Below are 24,513 nucleotides of genomic sequence, written 5' to 3' on the forward strand. Positions count from 1 at the left end.
ACGGCGATCCATGACGGTTTTTCGCGTTCGCTACGTCGCCGCTAGTCTAGTTTCCCGTCGCAAAGAAAGTTAGTCGTTTTTTTGGTGCCTTTAATTTACACAGCAATCGTATTGCTGTATAAAGTATGGCCGTCGTTCCCGCGTCGAAATTTAAAAAATAACGTTGTTTGCGTAAGCCGTCCGGGAATACGGAATTGCGCGTCGCCGTTCGAAAAAATGACGTCACGTCGCGCAAAGCACGGCGGGAGTTCGGAAACGGAGCATGCGCGGTAGGTCCGGCGCGGGAGTGTGCCTAATTTAAATGGCACACGCCCATTTGAATTCGCCTGCCTTGCGCCGAGGCCGCCGGTGTAGGTTTTCATCGCAAGTGCTTGGTGAATCAGGCACTTGCCATGAAAAATTGTGGCGGTGTAACGTATCGTAGATACGTTACACCGCCGCTCATCTACGTGAATCTGGCCCTAAGTACTTTACATTGTAGCAAAGTGTAATTTCTTCAGTGTTGTCACATGAAAAGAGAATAAAATATTTACAAACATGTGAGGGTCTTCCCAAGGGCTTATATCATACTAAAAAGGGGGATTGCTGCACAAGAAAGTGTTTTAATAAAAAAAACATCCAAAGAATACAGGCAGTCATTGTAGTAACAGTTTGGTACACATACACAATGTGCACTATTCTAGTGCAGGTTAAAAAATGGGCTTGTTGTGCCTTAAAAAGTTGACCAGAGAATAGACATAATAAAAACCCTTACTTGTTAACAGACATTATTAATCATATATTACCTGTATGGAATGCAGAACATTCTCATGTTTTTTGCATTCAATTTTTTCCACTCGCGTTTTCAAGTCTGCTATTGCTTTATCAAAGTCTGCACACTGTAAGGCACTTAGTTTTTCCTCAAACATCCTCTGAATCACCTACAGATAAACATGAGTGTTATTGCAATACTTTTCACAAACATGCAATAATATTTGCAGATTTCTAAGCATTTTCTTAACTGGCTTTTTAAGCAGCACAGAGTGATTTCTAATTGTTTGATTATATCCCAGTACTGTATCCACATTTGGGCCCATTTCACCCATGCGGACCGTTCAGGTCTTCCCGTCAATTTTTTAGGCAGACTTGAACAGACACTTCAAGCGGGTTTATGGAGAGAAGGAGGTCAACGGTGACATGTCCGCTGAATCCAGACGGATGAAAACCCTATTTTCCATCCGTAGGGTGGATCGGATGAAAAACGGACAGGCGGAACAGTTTTCATCCAATCCCCCCCATAGAGGAAAGCGGAGCTCTGACAGGTCCGTCACTGCACAGTGAGCAAAGACAGACCTGTCATCCGCAGGCTGAGCGGGGATCAACGGATAGATTCCTGCCAAGCAGGCAGAGCCTATTAAAACAGACATTGTGTGTGTGAGAATGGGGTCTTAGGCCCCTTCCACACAGGGCGGATCCGCTTGCAGCGGGAGATCTCTCCGTTGATCTCTGCTGAGCCGATGGATGACAGGTCCCTCTTTGCTCACTGTGCAGGGAGGGGCCTGTCAGAGCTCCGCTTTCCTCTATGGGGGGGATTGGATGAAAACTGTTCCGCCTGTCCGTTTTTCATCCGATCCACCATTGTCTAGCGCCACCGTCTCCTATGGAGAAATCAGATGAAAAATGGACATCATGTGTTTTCATCAGATTTCATCCGATATCTGATTTTAGCGGATCGGATGTCAGCGGACATGTCACCACTGACATGCGACGCTCCATAGAGCGGCCGTTAAGGTCCGGCGAAAAAACTGACAGGCGCACCTAACGGTTCAGCAGTGTGAAAGGGGCCTTAGCCTCTTCTCACCTTGTACAAACAGCAACAGAACAGTGGTATTAAAAGACCATTGCATTCACTTTTAATTGCATTATGGCTGGCCTAATCTGTTAATTTCCATTACAAGGGGGAGGCAGGGCAATTGGTAGGTTACATTAGATGGCCAAGAAGGAAGGTACTTTTCGGTGCATCTCACCGAAAAGGGCACTGCATTCCTGGCACGGAAAGACATTAATTGTTGCTAAAGGCAAAACTGTTTGATTTGATAAATTGGAGAGGGTATAGAAACACAGGGTTTTGGTTTGTTATTGCTTCCTTTACCCCTATTTGTGCCGTGTACCACTTTCATTAAAAGTGAAAGAAAATCCCGGGGTTTTGGTTTATCCCCAGGAAAGTAATAGAGGGGTCACTAGTTCTGATGACCCCAGTGATGCATAGGGATTCCCTCACTGAAGAGATTTCCTCTAACTTCATGCTTTGGCTATGTCAGCAAGTGAAGGAAAATCTTTGCTATGGGATAGAGGGCAAATGGCAAAAAAATAAAAATAAACCTTTATTGCTCTTACAACATCTAGACTGAGAGTGCAATAATTTCCCCCCGCTGACTGTGGTTCAGGAAGAAAGGAAGGCAAAACCATATCTTCATTTAAATGGAACAGCGAGACCACTTTAGGAAGAAAAGTAGGTTGGGGCCGTAATACAATTTTGTCTTTGTGACAAACTAAATAAGGCTCTTTACAGGAAAGAGCTGGTAGTTCAGAAAAATCTCCTAGCAGAGTAGATAGCAACCAAAAAAGCCAACTTCCGACTTGACAATCAATGGAATATGACGAATAGGTTCAAAGGGCTGCTTCTGCAGGCCTGACAAAACTAGATTCAAATTACAGGGGCACAAGGGAGGTTTGACTGGTGGATTTACCCACAACACTCCCTGAATGAATGCCCCGACTAGGGAATGAGATACCAAAGGTCTCTGAAAGAAAATTGATAGAGCTGAGATTTGACCCTTAAGGTACTCAGGGCTAGTTTCATAGCTACCCCCAATTGACAGAAGGCCACCCTCTTGATTCACACCAGAAAACATATACCTTCCAGGTGCTATAATAAATGAGCCTGGAGGCAGGCTTCCTAGCATTAGAGTGGAAAGAACTGGACCCGAGAGGCCCCATTTCTTCAGTATGTACATTTCAACAGCCAGGCCATCAAATTTAGCTTTTGTAAGGAAGGATGGAACACTGGACCTTGTGATAACAGGTCTTGGAAGTGGAAGAATCCATCGCCATCCTTACGATCTTTGTGTACCAGGAACCTCTGGGCCAATTCAGGGCCACCAAGAGAACTGGTATTCCTTCTTCTTTGATCTTGCAAAGTCTAAGAGCGGAACTGGAGGGAATGCATAGACCAGGGAAAACTGAACCCAGAGAATCATAAGTGCATCTGTTCCGTAGGATAGAGGATCTACTGTCCTTGATACAAAAACTGTCCAATTTCCTATTGAACCTGGAAGTGAATAGGTCTACATCCGGGGTACCCCATTTCTGGCATACATTCTGAAAAATGTCACGGGTGGAAAGACCATTGCCCCGGCGACAATTGCTGGCAGCTCAGGTAATCCACTTGCCAATTCTCCACTCCTGGGATGAAGATCGCAGAAATGCAAGGAATACGAGTTTCTGCCCATGTTAAAATCTTGTTCACCTCTGGAGCATTCAGACTCCTGGTGCTCCCTTGGTGATTGACGCAAGCCACAGCAGTAGCATCGTCGGATTGAATCCGAACTGGGTGACCCTGTAATCTGTGTGTCCAGGTTCTGAGGGCTAGGTGTACTGCCCAAATGTTGATAGGAGGCCTTTCTCAGATTAGGACCAAGTTCCTTGGGCTGAGGCTTCTTCCAGAATGCCCTGCCCCTAGCCCAACAGGCTGGCATCCGTAGACACCACTTTCCAAGTGACTGGAAGAAAGGATTTCCCTGCACGCAAATTCTTGGTGTTTAATCACCAACTGAGGTTTTGGCGCACCTCTGAGGACAGGTGCATCAGCCAATCCAAGGCCTGGATCTTTGTTCCAGGCAGTCAAGGATACTGTTCTGAAATAGCCTTGAATGAAACTGGGCATATGGAATGGCCTCGGAAGAGGCCAACATCCCCCCCCCCCCCATCAACTTCATGCAAATGCAAAGACGAATTTATGTTTTTCCCTTTGCCCTGACCATGTGGACCAGATCTTTTAAGAATTTGATCTTTGGCTCCGGAAGAAAAAAAAAAAAAAAAAAAAAAAAAAACTTTGGATTGGGTTGTGTCCAAGACCATGCCCAAATATTCTACCCTTTTCTGGGGCTGTAGAGAGGACTTCTGGAAGTTTAGGATCCAACCTAGACACTCTAGGTATTTTACTGTGCCGAGTATGCTGTGGTTTAACCGTCCCACTGACTGTTCTACCAGAAGTAGATCGTCCAGATAAGACGTCACCGATATGCCCTGCATCCTTAGATTTGCTAGAAGTGGGGCCAGAACCTTTGAAAACATGCGAGGTGCCGTAGTCAAGCCAAAAAGGTAGAGCCACAAACTGATAGCGGCGGTGTTCTACAGTGAACCTTAGGAACTTTTGGTGAGCGGGATGAATAGGCCATAGAATTCTCCGCCCTGTAGGGTGAAAAGCACTGATCGAATTGTTTCCATTCAGAAATGACAAATGTTTTGAAACCAATTTAGGGCTTTTAGATCCAGAATGGGTCTGACGTCTGTTTGGCTTCAGAACCACAAAAAGGTTTGAATAGAACCCCGTGCCTTGTTCCTTTAGGGGGACTTTTTGATTACCCCACTGGGACAGCAAGTGATCCACTGCTTGGAAGAAGTTCTCTTTTTAATGGTTCTCTGGAGACATTTGAGTTTAGGAAACGATAATGTGGGATTTCCCAGAATTCTATTTTGTATCCTAGGTATACCTTGGAAACTGCCAAAGCCATCTCCCCACTCGGCTGAGCGGGGGCGCCCCTTCATAGAGGAATCTTTAGGGTTCTGTTTACCGGTCTTTTGGACCTACAGCTTTTTGCAACCCTGGGTCTGATACTGGGTCTTAGGCTTTGTGGTTGACTGAATGCCGCCACCACTGTCTTGAAGCAGAGGTCCCTGGGACCGGAGAAAGGGACCTTTTAAAACATGGGCGTTTTTCTTTTTTCTAGGTGGCAAAAGTGTAGTCTTACCACTTGAGATTTTCTGGATGTATTTATGCAGATCATCCCCATAGAGTTGTTCCCCCTTAAAAGGAGCTTCCGCTGACCAATGCTTTTAACCAAAGGATTCTGCACATGTGTACCAGTTTGAGCGTGAGGCAGGATGCCTGTTGGATAGAATCTCTCATGGCATCGACCGTGAAACATAAGGCTTTAGGTAGGTTCTTCCAAAGCTTAAGCTGGTCTGGAGGAAGATCATTGAGCCCTTGTTTTACCTGTTCCTTTAGGACCTGACAACAGCCGCCACAGCGCCCAACGTCAAAAAGGAAAATTTAAGTAAAGATTCTAACTTCTTTTGAAAAAAAATCTTTAAACACCTGAGCATTGTCTACAGGACAAGTTAGGTTTTTGTTTACACAGGAAATGGCTGCATCTACCGCAGGTAGCTTCTATTTTTTAGTAAACTTTTCCTCCATAGGAGAACATTTATCTGGATGTTGCCAGTCGGCATAAATAAGATTTTCCAATAAAGGATGAACCGGGAAGGAGCACGCAGCTTGTGGGGATTTTAAAGCACCCAAGGAGGAGACAGGCGATTCAGTTAACCCCACAGAGGGCAACTTGAATGTGGAACATACAGCTTCAGCATAACATTGCATCTGCATTTTTTTTTAACCTGAGAAGCAGAAAAAGCATCCACCCAATTGCTCCTCATCCTTATCCTCTAAAGGCGCCACATCCTCATCAGATATTTTTGAAGAGGGATCTAGAGCAACAAAAGGGGACCTGCTTCGCTTTTTATCCTTTTTTATGGATTTAGCGATTAATGTAGCGATTCTCCCTTCCAAATGGTCTAGAGCTGCTGCCAAAGTGTCCTCAGTGACATAAGCAGGACCTGGCACAACAGGAGAGGCTGCTATTCCTGACAAAGGCAAAGGCTCATCCTGACAAAGGTTAGAGCTCCCCGTTTTAGGAGGCGTCTTTTTTTGTCTTAGTCCCTGAGCTGCCTCTCCAGAAAGACATTCTTAACCACTTCCGGACCGCCTCCTGCACATATACGTCGGCAGAATGGCACGGCTGGGCACAAGCACGTATATATACGTCCTGTACTTGTACCCAGCCGTGGGTCGCGGGCGCGCTCCCGCGACCCGGTCCGAAGCTCCGGGACCGCGGACCCGATCGCCGCTCGAGTGCGGCGATCGGTCCCCGAAGCTGAAGAACGGGGAGAGCCGTGTGTAAACACGGCTTCCCCGTGGCGGCGTATCGATTGCGTCATCCCCTTTATAGGGGAGACACGATCGATGATGTCACACCTACAGCCACACCCCCCCACAGTTGTAAACACTCACAAAGTGAACCCTAACGCCTACAGCGCCCCCTGTGGTTAACTCCCAAACTGCAACTGTCATTTTCACAATAAAGAATGCAATTTAAATGCATTTTTTGCTGTGAAAATGACAATGGTCCCAAAAATGTGTCAAAGTTGTCCGAAGAGTCCGCCATAATGTCGCAGTCACGAAAAAAAATCGATGATCGCCGCCATTAGTAGTAAAAAAATAAAAAATAAATATAAATGCAATAAAACTATCCCCTATTTTGTAAACGCTATACATTTTGCGCAAACCAACCGATAAACGATTATTGCGATTTTTTTTTACCAAAAATAGGTAGAAGAATACGTATCGGCCTAAACTGAGGGGAAAAAAAAAATTATGTTTTTGGGGGATATTTATTATAGCAAAAAATATTGCATTTTTTTTCAAAATTGTCGCTCTATTTTTGTTTATAGTGCAAAAACGAAAAACCGCAGATGTGATTAAATACCACCAAAAGAAAGCTCTATTTGTGGGGAAAAAAAAACGCCAATTTTGTTTGGGAGCCACGTCGCACGACCGCGCAATTGTCTGTTAAAGCGACGCAGTCCCGAACTGTAAAAACACCTTGGGTCTTTAGCCAGCATATTGGTCCGGGGCTTAAGTGGTTAAGCCAAAAGCAGAGGTACAAAGACAGTGCATACACTACTGTGCTAGTTCAGCAATCTACATACAGTAACTATCACAAAGTCTGATGCTGAGTAGGTGCCTTTAAGTGCCTGTAATCCAACCACGTAGAAAACTCACGTGCCCCCAGGCTGCTGTCTCTTCCGCACATGCGCAGCAGAGCGGCGCGCCCCCCGCGTGTGCCTATGGGGAATGGCAACATGGGAAAAGAGGCAAGAGTGTGAGCTTCTGCACTGACCTGCCTCATGGAAGACATCCACTCCTGGAAGAGACCCACACATCTGCTTGCAGCAGAGGAAGTGCTGATGCACTGAGCTTACGTTCCTGACATGGTGAATGGAACTCCAACTCTTTACTCCCTCTAGTGGTGGTTTCAGGCAAGACAGCAAACTCAAAAAAAAGGGAAAGTTCTTAAGGGTCACTAAAGGAAAACATTTTTTTTGCTGAAATTACTGTTTACAGGGTATAGAGACATAAAAGTTAACCGATTCCTTTTAAAAATGATTAATAATAGATTAAATTCCATCATATAATGTGCATCTAGTTTCACTTTTGGTTTTAAACTGGTTTCATGTTTATGTGAAGTAAAGAGACCCACAGAACAAAAAACAAACAAATCCAGGGCCGTATTTTGTTTTTAAAATGAATCTCATTGGTTCTGAGGAGTTTTAGACACTAAGTAATGACAGCTTAGACCACCGTGAAAATCTCCCAGTACTGTGGTTATAAGGAGCCAGACAAGCAGGAAGTGTGGAGATGACAGCAGAATTACAGCTACTTCAAAGCAAAAACGAATAAGGACATGAAACCAGTACTGCAGTAAGGTAAAGGAAGCTATTTAGCTAAAAAAATAATTCCTTTAGTGATCCTTTAAGCTTTACCTCTTTTACTAAGCTCTGGAGCAACTGCATTGCAGTCTATTTGCCTTTAGTAAATCAACCCCTATTTGTGCCGTGTACCACTCATTAAAAGTGAAAGATAATCCCGGGGTTTTGGTTTATCCCCAGGAAAGTAATAGAGGGGTCACTAGTTCTGGTGACCCCAGTGATGCATAGGGATTCCCTCACTGAAGAGATTTCCTCTAACTTCCTGCTTTGGCTATTTCAGCAAGTGAAGGAAAATCTTTGCTATGGGATAGAGGGCAAATGGCAAAAACAAAAAAAAAAAAACGGGATGGGTATTTTACTACTCCTCCTGGTGGCAGATTATGGGACCATCCTTCTTGACCCAGATTTAGATACTTCCTAAGATTACGGACTATGTGTGGGCAAATGCAACATCGTTTGTGAAAACATCTGGAGGAATGGATATATTCCAGTTTTTCCACACACACACACACACACACACACACCGGCCCTTTGTTTGGAGCATACAGTCTACTGCCAATAAAGACATGCGAAAGAGGTCATGCATCTTCAAGGGTGAGCTTCACCATTACTCTTGGTTCTAAATCTCATCACTGGTATGAAATTAAACCTAGGCTGGACCAACAAATCAGTATCGCTCAGTAACTCTAGAACCCAAAAGTTATCTGTGAATTGGCAGAACAAACATTGATAGCCAAAAAAACGGGTAACATTGTATGCTTTTACTGCAACTATAAAAAAGGTGAATATATTTTTTGCAATCAAGGCTACTAGGAGAGACCATAACCTTAAAGCAGAGTTCCACACAAAAATGGAACTTCCGCTTTAAGGGAAGGTGACCCCCTGACATGCTAGAGGGTTCCAGCTCCCACTTCCTCCCAGGGCTCTGTGGCGCCAGGAGGAAGTTCACACCCCCCCCCCCTCGGCAATCTGGGACACGTCATAAGTCCCAGGTGATTGCTCAGCCAGACAGTTTGTGACCGGCTGTGAAACCACACCCCTGCGGAGAGAGGAGGGGGACTTTGTTTCCCTGCATCGCTGGACCCTGGGACAGGAAAAACAAAGTTACTTACCGGTAACGTTCTTTCCCAGAGTCTTTCAGGACAGCCACCTGAGAGACCTTGGCTCCTCCCCTCTGTAGGAAACACCGTGCCAGCCTTCTATAAATTTCCTCCTCCCCTGCTGGCTCCTCAGTTCTTTAAAGAGCTCCTCCAGTTGCTGGGGAGACACAAGAATATATGATACAAATAGTTAACTATATCACATTTCCCGCAAGGAAATTGGGTGGGTTACCCGGCTGTCCTGAAAGACTCCGGGAAAGAACGTTAACCGGTAAGTAACTTTGTTTTTCCCCTAATCGTCTTTCAGGACAGCCACCTGAGAGGTGCCTTAGGGCAGGACCACAGCTTGTAAGACCTAACATCCGAAGGTCGGATCATTAGCTGACAAGAGATCCACCCTATAGTGTCTCACGAAGGTGGCAAAGCTGGACCATGTTGCCGCTTTACAGATTTGTTCTGGCGTTGCTCCAGCTCTTTCTGCCTGTGAGGCTGCCACTGATCTTGTGGAGTGCGCTCCGATACCCTGTGGAATCTGTATGCCTCCTAACTTATAAGCCTGTTCAATGGCTTCTCTTAGCCATCTGGCTATGGTGCATCTAGTGGCTCTATGCCCTTTCCTAGCTCCAGAATGTAAAATAAATAAGGAATCCGTCTCCCTGAGTGTTTTTGTTACTTCTAAATAATGTAAGACGCATCTCCTGACATCTAAATTATGAAATTTAACTTCTTGTTCCTTAGGATTCGGACAAAATGAAGGTAACACAACTTCTCGTTCCCTGTGGAATCTCGAGACTACTTTCGGCAGGAATCCCGGATCCCTCTTGAAAATTATGCAGTCTGCAAAAATTTGAAAGAAGGGGGGGTCTGATAGATAAGGCCTCTATCTCACTGACCTTTTGCTGTAGTAATTGCTACCAAAAAGACTGTTTTTACTGTCAACGTCTTTGGGCTACAATTCTCTAGTGGTTCAAAGGGGTCTGTCAAAGTTTGCAGCACTAATGACAGGTCTCACTTTGGAAAGACTGTACTTTGTATAGGTCTTTGTCTGCTCAGGGATTTGAAGAGTCTGATTATCCATGATCAGGTGCTAGTCTCTTTTCCTGAAAAACCGATAGAGCTGACACTTGACTCTTTAAGGTACTAATGCTTAGTCCTTTCTCTACACCACTCTGTAGGAATTCTAAGACTGCCACTGAGCTCTGTGTGTTGAAAGTATTTTCTGTGCACCAGTTGTTAAAGCACTTCCACACTCTGATATATATTGCGTGTCTCCACTTTCCTGCTTTTTAGCAGTGTTGCCATTAAGCGGTTTGAGAACCCTTTTGCTTTTAGCAGCTGCTCCTCAGACACCAGGCGGCCAAGTCCCACCTTTTTACTTGGGGGCAGTATATTGGGCCCTGGGAGAGCAAATCTTCCTGGACTGGAAGTAACCAGGGGGGCTCCATAGCGAGTTCTTTTAGCATAGAGAACCACGGTCTCTTGGGCCAATGGGGTGCTATGAGAATCAGTGGTGTATTCTCTATGCAAAGTTTCCTTATTACCGCTGGTATCGGTACTGGCAGGGGAAAGGCATAACATATTTTGAATGTCCACCTCTGTGCCAACGCATCCACCCCTAGAGCCCCATCCTCTTTTTTTCAGAGAAAAGAACAGTTTGTTTTCTCTTAAGGCAAATAAGTCCACCTGGGGTGTTCCCCATCTCTGCGTGATTTGGTTGAACACCTCTTGGTTTAACGCCCAGTCGCCCTCTTGCCACTCTGTTTAAGTCCCCTTTTAGGTGGACTGCTGATAAAAGAGTGTTTCTCTGCCCATTTCAGGATTTTCTCTGCCAGTGCCCACAGGGTTCCACTTCTTGTTCCTCTGTTTGTTTATATAGGCTATTACTGAGGCGTTGTCGGATCTGATTTGCAAGTGATGACCCTTTAGTTCCTTCTGGAAGGATTGAAGTGCAAACCCTACTGCCTTCAATTCCTTCCAGTTGGATGATCTCATCCTCTCTTCCTTTTCCCATGTCCCCTGTGTTATTTTGGAGCCTAGATGCTCTCCCTAACCTATGCCACTTGCGTGGTAAGGGTCTGGGAAATGGGAAGTGTCCACAGCTGTCCTTGGGTTACATTTTCTCTTGTCCTCCCACCACCACCGGGTCCTTTTTACTTTTGTTGGTATAAGAACTTGAGTGTCCAAGGACTCCTGCTTGTGATCCCATACCTTTAGTAGGAACATCTGCAGTGGTGGAAAATGTAAGGGTGCCCATTGTACCGCTGGGATTGCAGATGTTAGCAACCCCAGAGTTGACATCACCTTCCTGATGGTGCATGGAAAGCTTGCTTGTATTGCACTTACCTCCCTTTTGTATTTTTGCTATTTTTTCTTTGGGCAGGAATATTTTTTGTTGGATCGTGTCCAGCACATATCCCAAGTATATTAACGGTTGAGTCGGTTGTAGGTTGGATTTTTCCACGTTTACTAACCAGCCTAGATTTTTTTAGAAACGTTTGTGTGACCGAGATTCTTTTGCAATCTTTCTGGAGATTCTGCAAACAGAAGTAAGTTGTCTAAATATGCGACGATAGATATGCCTTGGACTCGCAAGGGTGCCAAGGCTTCTGCCAGAATCTTTGTAAAGATTCTGGGTGAAGAGGAAAGGCCGAAGGGCAAGGCTCGGAACTGTAGGTGTCTGGTTTTGTCTTTGGTTTCTATGGCTAATCTTAGAAATATTTGAAAACTTGTGTATTGGGACGTGAAGATATGCATCCTTTAAGTCTAGGGAAACTAGAAAACAGTTTGGGGGTAGTAGGGCCTTGACTGAATAAATTCAGAGTCCATCCTGAATCTCTTGTAGGTTATGGACACATTCAGGGGCTTGAGGTTTAGGATTGGTCTGATCTTCCCTGTGGGTTTTAGTACTCCGAACATGTGGGAGTAAAACCCTTGTCCCCTTTCTTCCTTTGGCACCTGTGACTACCTCCTGTCTCCCGAGATCCTCTATGGCTCTCATTAACCCTTCGGCTTTACTTTTGTTCTTTGGGAGCTTGGTTAGATAAAATTTGTTTGGGGGTGGTTTTGAGAACTCCAGGTGATATCTGTCTTATTGTTCTCAAAATGAAGTGATTGGAAGTTATCTTTTCCCATTGTGGTAGGAAGGCCCCCAGTCTTCCTCCTACTTTGATCACTTTGTCACTTCTTATCATAGGTTTGTTCAGGACGAAAAAGCACTCCTCCTTTACCACTCCTTCGGGACCCAAGGTCTTTTTTGATTATCTGCCTTGGGAGTTGTGTAACGGGGACCCTTCGGAACCCAAGTTGCACTTTTCTGCCTCCTTTTACTCGGTTGTGGCTGACTCCAGGGTGCTTTGCGTTTCAGCGGAAATGCTTTCTTTTTATCCGCTGTTCGATCTAGCACCTTCAACCCTGGCCCGAATAGCAAATCCCCTGTGAATGGGATGCCACATAATTTGGTCTTAGACGCGCAGTCCCCCTGCCATTTCTTTAACCATAGGGCCCGTCTTGTGGAGTTAGCTAGTGCGGATGATCGGGCCGTCATGCGCACTAGTTCTGCTGAGGCATCTGCGATGTAGGCTATGCCTCGCAGCAGTGTGGGAAAAGAGGATAGTATTTGCTCTTTTGCAGTTCCTTCCTCAATGTGAGCCTGGATCTGGTTTAGCCAGATCTCCATATTTCTCGCCACAACTGTGGCTGCCATTGCTGGTTTTAAACTTCCCAGCGCGGAGTCCCATGACTTCTTAATTAACGAGTCCATCCTTTTATCCATAGACTCAGATAGGACGCCCATATCCTCGAATGCCAAATCCGTATGCCTTGATATCTGTGAAAAGGCGGCATCTAGATTTGGGACCTTATTCCATATTGATGGGTCATCTGAGAATGGAAACCGTCTCTTTAGGGCATTAGGAAAAAAAGGGTTTCCTTTCTGGGTCTTGCCATTCTTAATTGCCTCGACTAACACGTCGTGAACCGGAAAATTCTTCTTTTCCTGCTCCCCTAATCCCTCGTACATCTGGTCATGTAGGGATAGAGTCTTTTTCTCCCTTTGTATACCCAGAGTGGTATATATAGCTCCCAAGAGATGATCAACATCCTCTAGTGAGAGTTTGTAGCGGGACGGCTTCCTGGAATCACCTTCCTGAGCCTCCCCCTCTGACTCTTGGAAACCAGACACTGCGTTGTCAGGTTCCTCTTCTGCCTCCTCTCTAGGAGTAATTGAAGGGCCTGCACAGGTGGAAGGAATTATTTCTGGTATTTTAACTGCCGTCTGGACTGGAGGAGAAGCCGACTGAAGCTGCGGGATCTGAAATCCTTTAAATAAGGGTTTAAAGGATTCAAAAGGTATTAGATAATTCTTTAACAGATGATGCTAGCTCAGTATGATCAGTAGTGTGTTCCTGTACTAGCTGGTTAATTCAATCAATACAAATTGCTTTCCTCCAAGAGTCTCTAAGGGTAAATTTGCAAGATAGGCACTTACTTTTTGAACTGTGGGTAGGCTTATTTTTGTCTGTTTTCTGAAAATACATAAAGGAACAAGCACCCTACATTTAATACCAGAACCTGCTCCTGCCCAAGGCAGGTGCGCAGTGCCTACATGTGGGCTTACCTCACTAGGGGCCCCATGCATTACCCTCCGACACTGAGGAACTTGGCTTCCCTCCCCCCTTTCTTTTCCCTTGGGGCGGGAGGAGGGGTGGTGGGTTCAGGTTTGGGGAGATCCACCCTAGGTTCCCTTTACCTTTGAATGGCTGGAGCTGGTCTCTGCTGGAGCAGGCTCTCTTCCCTACGCTTCCGACATTCTCCGTGTCACCAGGGTGCGTTGTGCTGTCTCTACAGCATGTGCAGCTCCTCCCACCTCTGCCTGGCTCCATTTCATAGTACACAGCCGGAACCGGAAGCCGCGACCCCGGAAGTGCACGCCCCCGTTCGCCGGAAATGAAGTCACCCGCCCTCGGCAACGCGCGGTCCCGATACCCGGCGTGGCTGCGCCTTGGAATCCCCATCCCGTGCTGCCACACACATGCTGCGGTATGGGATGGCTGGCTGTGCACCTCCTCTCACCACACTCGGTGATGAAATGGAGCCCCCTCGACCTACACCTGCGCTCAGGGATGCGAGGGTGGCCATCTTCTGACAGGTTAGTAACCTGTTTGTCCCAGGACACCTCTGCTCCCTTTCTGGACAGTTTTGCTTGAGCCTCCCTGGCAGGTTCCTGGTGGTGTCTCCCCTCTGGAAGAAACACAAATAACTGAGGAGCCAGCAGGGGAGGAGGAAATTTATAGAATGCTGGCGTGGTGTTTCCTACAGGAGGGGAGGAGCCAAGGTCTCTCAGGTGGCTGTCCTGAAAGACAATTAGGGGAAAGAGTCCAATTATTAAAAGTCAGCAGCTGCGGTATTTGTAGCTGCTGGCTTCATTTTTTTTTAAAAATGTTGTAGGAACTCCGCATTAAAGTGGCTGTAAAGTCTTTTTTCTTAATGCATTTTATGTGAGGTAAAGAGGGGGCTCGGCAATGTAAGGGGGGGGGGGGGTGCATGGGTGTAAAGGGAAGGACTGCTGACGCTGATGTAAAAGGGGAAACTGCAATTTGAATTTTAATTCACTACCCCTGATCTAGACTGTCGGAAAAAGGACTTTTGAAGCAGACACTTCTACCAAGAAAGATGATGCCATTTGATCCCTCAACAAGACTCAAGGTTTTTGAACTTTTATCAAAAACTGGAGGTCTACGGGCTCATTTTCGCTTTGATTATACTTTACCAAATAAAATTTACTAAATACAGGTATTCTCAAAACCTCTGTAGGCTCTGTACACACATTCCAATCCTTAACAAAAACACCAATGCCCAAGTTATGCAGAAAGTGTTTGGTGTTACACATGCCAGGCTCTTGTAAGAATAAGGCTTAGTCCTCTTCTTGAAGTAGATCGAGAGTATATACAGCATAAAGCCCTGCAAAAGTCTGAATAAAATAGGTGGTAATATCCATATGAGAGGTTCATGGAGATTTCCTGATTATTTTTATCCTAAAATCCAGTACATTGCAGAATCCCCTGAATTGTTCCCCAATTTAGGGTTTAGAGGTGGATCACCTAGATGAACATTTTGCAATTTTGCTGATAACCCAATGTTTTTTTTTTCTCCAAGATGTGGGTCCATCTTTACTGGGAGTATTGCAAATCTAATATACCCACTTACTCCACTTTCTCAAGACTAGATAAATTGGTTTAAATCTAAAGTGTTACAAACAGGCCACATCCATTCTATACTAGGATATTCAAACCTCCTCATTGGTAGATTACTGCAACTTGAGTCAAGCTAAAGGTTGGGAGACTACGCTCACCGTTTGGTAAAGCAGAACTCAACTTTTACGGTTGTGTAAAAAGCTACCTTTTGCAGAGGTTTATCCCATGTCCAGATCGCTGCTCATTCATGTTAGTACAGTTTTTGCTAAACATCAAGTCTTACTGTGGTTTTGAGAACTGTAGCTCAATCTAGTGTTTATGCACCTTACTCCCTTTGTCCATTCACAGAGCACCTTGTATTTTCACAGTTCACAGACTAAAGGCTGTTGTGTGAATGAACAATGGGGCAGTCATGCAAACACCAGAATGAATAAACCATGAAATCTGAACAGCAGCAATCTGGAGGTGGAATAAACCTCAGTAGGTCAAATAAAAGCATTTCCAGCAACCTGGGAAGCATAAGTGTGACGTCCAGCACTGCTGCAAGAATCCTCTCAAACGCTATGACAATTTGAAATACACAGTGGTTGAAGGCTGTACCAAACAGTACTCAATGCTTAGGGCTGCATGCGTTCAGGGACATGTTACCCGAACACCGGAATTTTGCATTCCGAGCAAGTATCCCTACAACTCACCTATGTGCACGTAGCTTAAATGAGTTAAAGCCATTATAGCTGGTGCTTTTACTAGAATAAAAAAAAAAAAATAAAGCATTGCTAATCCGACTTGCTTTCAGTAAAGTATGGATTGACAGCCTCAGCTCTGTTCCCGTGTGCAGGGGGCGAGTCTCTTCCCTCCAATCAGCTTGGAGGTCTCCACACTGAGCTCTGAAGAGCAACCAACTTTTTGCCCCCTTTTTTTCTGACAGCTAACAAGATTTTTAAATTTTGCATTTTAGATGGACGTAGAGAAGAAAAGACTGGTGATACACAGGTGTACAACTTGTTTCATCTCTGTGCATCATCACCTGAGGATAGCCACTTCACTGGGTACATGCAAGGGTTTACAACCAATTTAATCTGAAAGAGCTTTAAAATTTGAATAAAAACACCAAGACCCCCTTAAAACAGGCAACCTCAGCTCCACAGAACAACCCGCTGCTTTGTTGGATCACAGACGTGATGCCTGTGTAGATTTATGATTTTCACAAGATGAATAAAAACAAGATACCCCTGTAATCTCTAAAGGTTGCAGATGAGGCGATGTGCATCCACCTACATACTTTTTGCATTCAGTCTGACAAACATGAACAGATCCATATGTGGAAGGATACATCTGGAACCACATCCAGCCACCCATAGTGATATGTTGGTTTATTTTTCATATGTTAAATCACAGGCCAAAAATTGAATAATGGAACACTCACGCATAAAAGCTTAAAGCCAAGGATAACCATGTTTCCAATTTTTGTAACAATCCAAACTTCATACCTTTTGCAACTTCCTGTTGAGATCATCACCTGCAGTTATTTTAACTTTAAGTTCTGCTTCATATTCTTCACCTTCAAAACGCCTACGCTTGGAGCTCTGGCCATCCAAGTCTTCAGACTTTGACCGCTTTCGTTGGGGGACTTCACCTAGCCACAAAATCCAACCATTAATATGTACAGTTCTGCTTTTATTTATAAGCAAAAAAGGAAAAAACCTAAACACACAGCACCATTATAGCTAAAACAAAATCTACTTCAAGATAAAACACAGCCATCTATGAATTTTATTGTATATTTTACATGATACAGCATTTGGAAAAATAAAATCCATCAACTATAACCTTAAGAGCAACCAACTAAATTTCAAACCATGTATATAGGCAGGGAGGTTGTACAAAAAAGCCGATCTACCGCTCGACTTCTGCAAAACAACCCGGTCGGATATTTGCCACTCGATCAAAGCTGCTAGCTACAAACCTCCAAAGCTGAACAGTGTATTCTGACTGTGGGGAAGTCTTCTGGCTGTCAAAATACAACAGCTCAGCAGGGAGGATTCCCCAACCACTTAGAGCAAGGGTCTCAAACTGGTGGCCCTCCAGCTGTTGTAAAACTACAAGTCCCATCATGCCTCTGCCTGTGGGAGTCATGCTGGTAACTGTCATTCTTGCAATGCCTCTTTGGACTTGTAGTTTTGCAACAGCTGGAGGGCCGCCAGTTTGAGACGCCTGACTTAGAGTGTTGATGGGGGAATCAAGTCAGTTTTCATTGAACCCGCTGGTTTAACAACAAAAAAAACAAAAAAAAAAACAAAAAATCTTTGGGTTGCCTAAAGCAGGCCATAGATGATACAATTTTCTTTCCTTCCACCAAGGGTGGGAAAAAAAAATCTCTAGATTATCGCTCTCTCCCCCCCCCCCCCCATCAACAGTCAGTGCCTCCTTCTGCGCTATTTGATTCTGCCAGCTAAGGGTGTGGGGAGCATTCCCGTCCAGCAGAAAACAATTGTTACTGCTAGCCAGTGTTAATTTTGGCGGCTAAAATATTTTCATCAACTAAATTGACACTATTTTAGTCGACTAAAACAAAAACAATTCAGATGACTAAAATGGCATTTAAGTCATAAAACTAAAATAGCATTAGTCAAAAGGCTGACTAAAACCAAATAAAAAAAAAATTACATCAGAATTAACACTACTTTGCATTTCTAAATCGGCAACACATTCATCCAGAGCCTACAATAGCAGCTTTGCAACATGCAAGTTTAAACATGTATTGCACTATTCCACTACCACACAAGGATAAGCAAGAAGCCGAGAAAAAAAAAAAAAAAAAATTGAAAAAAGGCTTCCCTTATATTTAATGTTGTTAATATATTCAGGCAATATGTGAAATGACATCACTGCCAATAAGTGTTTCTTGGGGTTTTTGTCATTTTAACACTTTCATGACAAATGGCCCATACACTATCCGAAAAATAGGACGACAGATCGTCTGACTTTTTGCTCATTAGTCGCAAGTAGAAATTGAATAGGTTACTAAAGTCACGAAAATTCGTGTACGACAGAAAAAGTTAAAAATAAAATAAAACAAAAAATCAGAAGTAATGTCATGTGTTGTAATGCATTTGTATTTTCGGACAACAACTATACTGACTAAATGAAAATCGTACAATCTGGTATCGTACATGGAAAAGTTCTGCGCTTGTCCGATCTAATAATGGATTGGATGAATTGTCGCTATGGGCTCTCGAAAGCCCTGTACCAACGATCGTATGGAAAGCGGCATTTTTCAGATAGTGTGTATGGCCCATTTCTGCCATTTGTTGCTTGCAAGTTAAAATCCGCATTTTTTGCTAGAAAATATGATTTTTTGTACTCACCGTAAAATCATTTTCTTTGTTGTCCATGGACGGACACAGCTCCTTAAATCTAGACAAGAGGGTTATGTTCCTGTTCACAGGCGTGGACTAGACAGAAACATGTTTGTTAAAGTAACATGTATTTAATTATCTGAGTTAAAACAGCCCCGCCCAGGAGGCGGTTCCTCCAGACATAACCCTTCTCCCTGCAGTATGCAAGCCTTAGTTCGTAACAAGCAGTACAAACCTAAAAAAGGAGGGGTGGGTGCCGTGTCCGTCCATTGACGACAGAGAAAAGGATTTTACGGCGAGTACAAAAAAAATTCCTATTTTCTCTTATCCATGGACGGACACAGCTCCTTAAATCTTGACAAGTGGGACATCCCCAAGCAGTGTAAAAAAAACAAGGGGTGGAAACAGTATCGGTAAAACCAACTTAAAGCGGGGGTTCACCCTTAGAGGGCACTTTTCCCCCTTAGCCGATTCCCCTAGTAAAAACGAGCAGGAAACTATTTATTTTAAAATATGTGCAGTAATTACCCGTTTACGAGATGCATCCTCTCCGTCGCTTCCGGGTATGGGCTTCGGGAATGGGCGTTCCTTCTTGATTGACAGTCTTCCGAGAGGCTTCCGACGGTCGCATCCATCGCGTCACGATTTTCCGAAAGAAGCCGAACGTCGGTGCGCAGGCGCAGTATAGAGCCGCACCGACGTTCGGCTTCTTTCGGCTACGAGTGACGCGATGGATGCGACCGTCGGAAGCCTCTCGGAAGAATGTCAATCAAGAAGGAACGCCCGCTCCCGAAGACCCATACCCGGAAGCGACGGAAGAAGATGCAGCTCGAAAACGGGTAAGTACTGCTCATATTTTAATACAAATAGCCGATTCCCCTAGACCGAACGAGCAGGAATCTAGGGGAAGAAAAAATTTTTTTTTAGAAATGGGTGAACTCCCGCTTTAACCCCAAAAACCAAGCAGAGCTTCTCAACGGAGGAGTTGCAACTTTAATCAGCTGCTTGCAAAACCTTGCAGCCAAAAGAAGCATCAGAAGATGCACTCACATTAACCTTGTAACATTTATGAAAAAGTGTAAACAGACGACCAAGTCGCCACCTTGCACACCTGTGAGACAGACGCTTGATGTCGGAAAACCCAGGAAGCACCAATTGCCCTGGTCGAAAGTACCGTGACCGGAAAGGGGGCGACCGCCCCCTAAGAGCATAGGCCTGCATGACGGTCTACCTGATCCATCGAGAAATGGTGACCCACAAGACCGCCAGGCCACTTTTGTGGACCCGACACAAAAAGTGCATCAGATCTCTGAAACGGAGCCGTAGCAGGCAGGTACACCCGCAAAGCGTGTACCACGCCTAAAGAATCAAGCACAACCTCAGTAGGATGCACCGGCCGGGGACATGAGGATGGAAGAACAAAGTCCTCATTCAGGTGAAAGGCCGAAACCACCTTCGGAAGAAAGGAAGGTTGTGGGCGCACCACCGCCCCATCCAGGAGGATCAAGTATGGTGATTTGCAATGCAAGGCCTGCCAACACAAACTCATCTGACAAAAGTAATGGCCACCAAAAAGGCCACCTTTAGAGATGGTGTCGAGAGGAATCCCTCAGATGTTTACAAAAGGAAGGTTCCTGAAGAACCGAGAGCACCAAAACTCATGGGGGAAGAGGTGGGTTAAGAGGGAAGCCATGACGAAACCCCTTGCACGGAAGGTACCCACCGGACAATGGGCCGCGAAAGGCCACTGAAAAGACACAGCCCAGGCTGAAATATGCCCCTAACCAGTGCTTAAGGCAATTTCCAGATCCACTCCAGGCTGTAAAAACAGCAGGACCCTGGACACCGAGTACGTCACCCCATCTTTTCACACAAAGAGATGAAGGCCTTCCAGGTGCGATGGTAGATCCTCCTGGAAGAAGGCTACCTTGCCCGCAGCATGGTTGAGATGACGGAGTCGGACAGACCCCGGTCTCTTAAAACCTGGCTTCCAATAGCCACGTTGTGCAAGCCGGCGACTGTACAACAGGATAAAGTATGGGACCTTGAGACAGAAGGTCCTCCTGCATTGGCAACTGCCAGGGCACATCTGCCACCAGGCGCCTGAGATCGGCGTATCAAGGACTCCGAGGCCAATCTGGAGCGATTTGAATCATCCGGATCCCTTCGGCCTCCACACTGTGGAGCATCCGGGGAAGCAACTATAATGGAGGAAAGGCATAAAGTAGCCGATACTGACCCCACAGGGCCAACAACGTGTCTGATGCGACTGTACAGGGATCACTAGACCTGGCCACGAACTTCGACACCTTGCGGTTGAGAAGAGCGGCCAGGAGATCCATGCCCTGTGAGCTACACCTCCTGCAAGGGAGTTGAAACACCTCTGAGTGCTAAAGACTCCCTGGTCCAGCATCTGGCCACTCAGGTAGTTTGCCTGCCAGTTTACCTGATGGTAGACCTAAGCCACAGCCGTGGCGTTGTCCGGCTGAATCCTGATCGGGCGACCATGCAACTTCCTCGACCATGAGGAAAAGCATCCCCAGATCGCCCAGAGTTCTAGGACATTGATCGGTAGAGGGGATTCTGCTAGAGTCCAGCGGCCCTAGGCCGCCCAGACCCCCCAGATGTCCCCCTCAACACATGAGGCTGGCAACCGTTGTAATCACCGTCCACCAGAAGGGAAGAAACGACTCCCCCAATCGAAGCGCCAAAGATCCGAGCCACCAATTCAGAGACTGACTAGGTGGCTTGCCTGAATCCGATGATCCAGAGACAAAGGAGATTTGTGGAAAAAAGAGAAAAGAGAGAAAATTGTTGCGCAGACCCAGCATATAGTGCAAAAATAAATAAATTAACAGCTGCGTCTTAAGTGTGCCATACAGCACAAACAAGCATAGTAAGAAAAAAGAAGTCGCGCTAATACAGATATAAAAAAATGGTGAAAACCAGTGACTAGTAAAACCAAATAATTATATATATGGTGATAAACAACATTGATGAAAATGTGCAAATTATATATAGCTCCTAGTTAGCATAGATGTCTCTATACTTAATATGAACACATTGAAAGTCCAAGTAGGTCAAGAGGTTAGAAGCAGTCCACAGGTGTGTGATGGAAAAGAATCTTTAGGGTAACAGTGATAACGACCACGCTGTGTTTAAACCAACAGGAGACCTCCACCACAGATAGTACTGACTCTTACCAGAATTCAGTAAAAACTAGGCATGAACTCAAATCCAGCAACAGCACACAGGATAATCTTCAACCAGCGGTATCCATATATTGATAATCACCATTAAAATCCAGGCTCTCCTCTGCTGCCTCTTCCAACAATGTCTCCTCTCTATTTTCTTCGAGCGCGTCTCTCAACCAGAACTTCCTGTTGGTACCTGACATCACTTCCTGTCTGCCCCGGAGACTTGTGCCACTTGGACAGTATCTCCCTCTGCAAACATGTGTGGAACTGGGCATACGGTCCCGCCGCAAAGGAGGCACCCAACAGGCCCAGGACTCGCATGAAAAAAACTGAGATATGACAGATTGCGTGATGCCAACAGCCACACTGCAGACTGAAGAGTCTGCAATTTCTCCAGGGGAGCAAAGACCTTCGCAACCGAGGAGTTCAGAACCAACCCTAGGTACTCCAAACACTGAGTCGGAACCAGGACCGACTTCTAAACGTTTAACATCCACCCAAAATCTTGGAGGGTCTGACTGGCTATAGACACATTCTCCCAATTCTGAGCCAGAATCTGCACTCAGAGGACATCCAAGTAGCCCACGATGGCAAAGCCTCACTGTCCCAGCAAAGCTAGGATCGGTGCAAGCACCTTGTGAAGACACTTGGTGCCGACGCTAGACCAAAAAGAGGAGCCACAAACGACAGCGGTCCTCCTTACTGTGAAGCGCAGAAACCTCTGGTGACCTGTGCAGTGTGGTCTGCAAGTATGCGTCCTTTATGTCCAAGGACGCCAGAAACTCCCCCTGATGGAGCACAGCTACCACTGAATGAATAGAGTCCCAGCGGAACTACCCAACTCTTATAAAGGCATTTAGGGCTTAGAGGCCCAAGATTGGACAGACCCTGTCCGTCTTCGGGACCGAAAACCGATTTGAATATAATCCCTGAAACATCTCGTCCTGTGGGACAGGTAAAATTACCCCGCAGCTTAGAAGTTCCTACACTGCCCCATCAAGGCAGACCGACGAGCCGGAAGGAGAGAGACACGAGGAAAGAATCTGTTCGGTGGATAGGAAGAACCCTGACCAGTACTCCGAAGAGACCACCTCGCAGACTCACTGGTCAGCCAGCAGGGAGGTTCACCGAGCTGAGAACCTGCAAAGCCGTCGCCCCACCCATAAGGAAAACCTTCACAGAGCGGTCTGATTTGTGCGCACAAAAAAAAAATTAAAATGGATGTCAGTAAGCCCAAGGCTGACATGGCCTTTCTTACCGAGACCTGACAGCAGCCCTGAAGTAGCAACATTGCTTTGTCCACCTTCTGGATCTTTTCCACTGGAAGGAGCCACCCCAAGTTTAGGATGTCCCTTGTTACCTGAAGATCCCGGGACAACTGCTCTGGGGAAGGGGCAAACAGGAGAATATCGTCTAAGTATGCGACTACCGAGATGCCCCTGGGATGTAGAAACGCCAGAACTTCCACCATTACCTTGGTGAGGATGGGGGGGGTAGGATAGCCCGAAAGGGGAGGGCTCTGAACTGCAAGTAAATTGTCCCTTTATTTTTCACTGCCAGTTTGAGGAACTTTTGATAGCCCTCTGATGGGGATGTGCAAATAGGCATCCTTCAAATCTATTGATGTCATGAAGCAGAGATCAGAGGAAGAAGCGCCTTCACAGAGTAAATTGAGTCCATCCGGAATCTCCTGTATGTGACAGAGACATTCAGGGGCTTCAGGTTCAGTAGGAGCCTGAACTTTCCAGAAGGTTTGCGGACCACAAAGATGTGGGAATTAGGGCTGGGTTTCCCATTGAAGAATATGGCTAGGACTCAGGAATTGGAACAGGGACCTCCCCAGAGGTCAAAGGTCAGAAGGCGGGCGCCCAGAGGTCAAAGGTCACAGGGCATGGCTGACCCAACCCCAAAGTGTACCGCTACCCCAACTAAGTCAGGGAATGAACAAGTCGGGCCCCTGCCTGTCTCCTCTGCTGGGACCCATACCACTGCCTCTTGTTCCTCAAACTCATTTAGGAAGGAGAAGAGCCGATTATTTTTCTGCACATTTTGGCAGCTCAGTGACTAGAAGTCTGAGCGGAGTGGGGGGTTGAAAATTCCAACTTGTATCCTCTTGTTATGATCCCTATCACAAACTGATTGCAAGTGATCATTTCCCACTGTGGAAGAAAGGCCCCCCAACCTTCCTCCCACTGTAACCTTGTCATGGTTTCCTTTTTTGGGCTGTTCAGGAGGCTGAAAACTCACTCCCCCACGACCTTTACTCTTCTGCCCCAAACCGTCTGTCGTTCTGTTTTTGGGGCTTCCGCCTTCCTCTGAGGGCGGAACTCTTAGCCTGCTCCCCATGTTTCTTTTAAATGGGAAAGGTCTTTTGTCGGCCGTCCGGTCCAAGACAGCCTCCAAACCTGGCCCAAACAAATCCCCTGTGAGGGGAATTCCACAGAGTTTGATCTTAGATGTGCTATCACCCTGCCACGTCTTGAGCCATAAGGCCCTCCTTGCTGAGTTGGTCAAGGCTGCGGATCTCGCAGACATGCGTACCGATTCAGCTGACGTGTGTTAAGTACGCCACCCACTTAACCACTTGAGACCCACGCTATTGACAAAAGACGTCAACAGCGCGAGCCTCATGTGCCAAGTTGACGTCTTTTAAAGTGCATTACCCGTGCGCGCCTCTGGGGGGCGCGCAGCGGGTAAACACTGTCCCGGCGCATCGCTGAAGAGCCGATGCGTGTACCTGGCGGCCGCGATGTCCGCCGGGTACACGCGATCGTCAGTAACACAGCAGGGACGTGGAGCTCTGTGTGTAAACACAGAGCTCCACGTGCTGTCAGAGGAGAGGAGACCAATCTGTATC

The 24,513-nt window shown here is 45.9% G+C and overlaps 1 protein-coding gene across 4 annotated transcripts in view; it reads right to left on the minus strand.

Moving 5' to 3' along the window:
• The window catches only part of LOC120945452 (activating transcription factor 7 interacting protein), a 278,332-nt gene that overhangs the window by 159,698 nt on the left and 94,121 nt on the right, over positions 1 to 24,513 (minus strand). For all 4 annotated transcript variants that reach the window (XM_040359610.1, XM_040359612.1, XM_040359608.1 and 1 more), the window contains 2 exons: positions 16,591 to 16,736; positions 786 to 920 (listed from right to left, as the gene is read on the minus strand). In XM_040359610.1, coding sequence (XP_040215544.1) covers positions 786 to 920; positions 16,591 to 16,736 — 281 coding nt within the window. The remainder of the gene's footprint in view (positions 1 to 785; positions 921 to 16,590; positions 16,737 to 24,513) is intronic.

The sequence above is a fragment of the Rana temporaria genome, chromosome 7 (genome assembly GCF_905171775.1).
Source record: "Rana temporaria chromosome 7, aRanTem1.1, whole genome shotgun sequence".
In the NCBI taxonomy this organism is placed as follows: domain Eukaryota; kingdom Metazoa; phylum Chordata; class Amphibia; order Anura; family Ranidae; genus Rana; species Rana temporaria.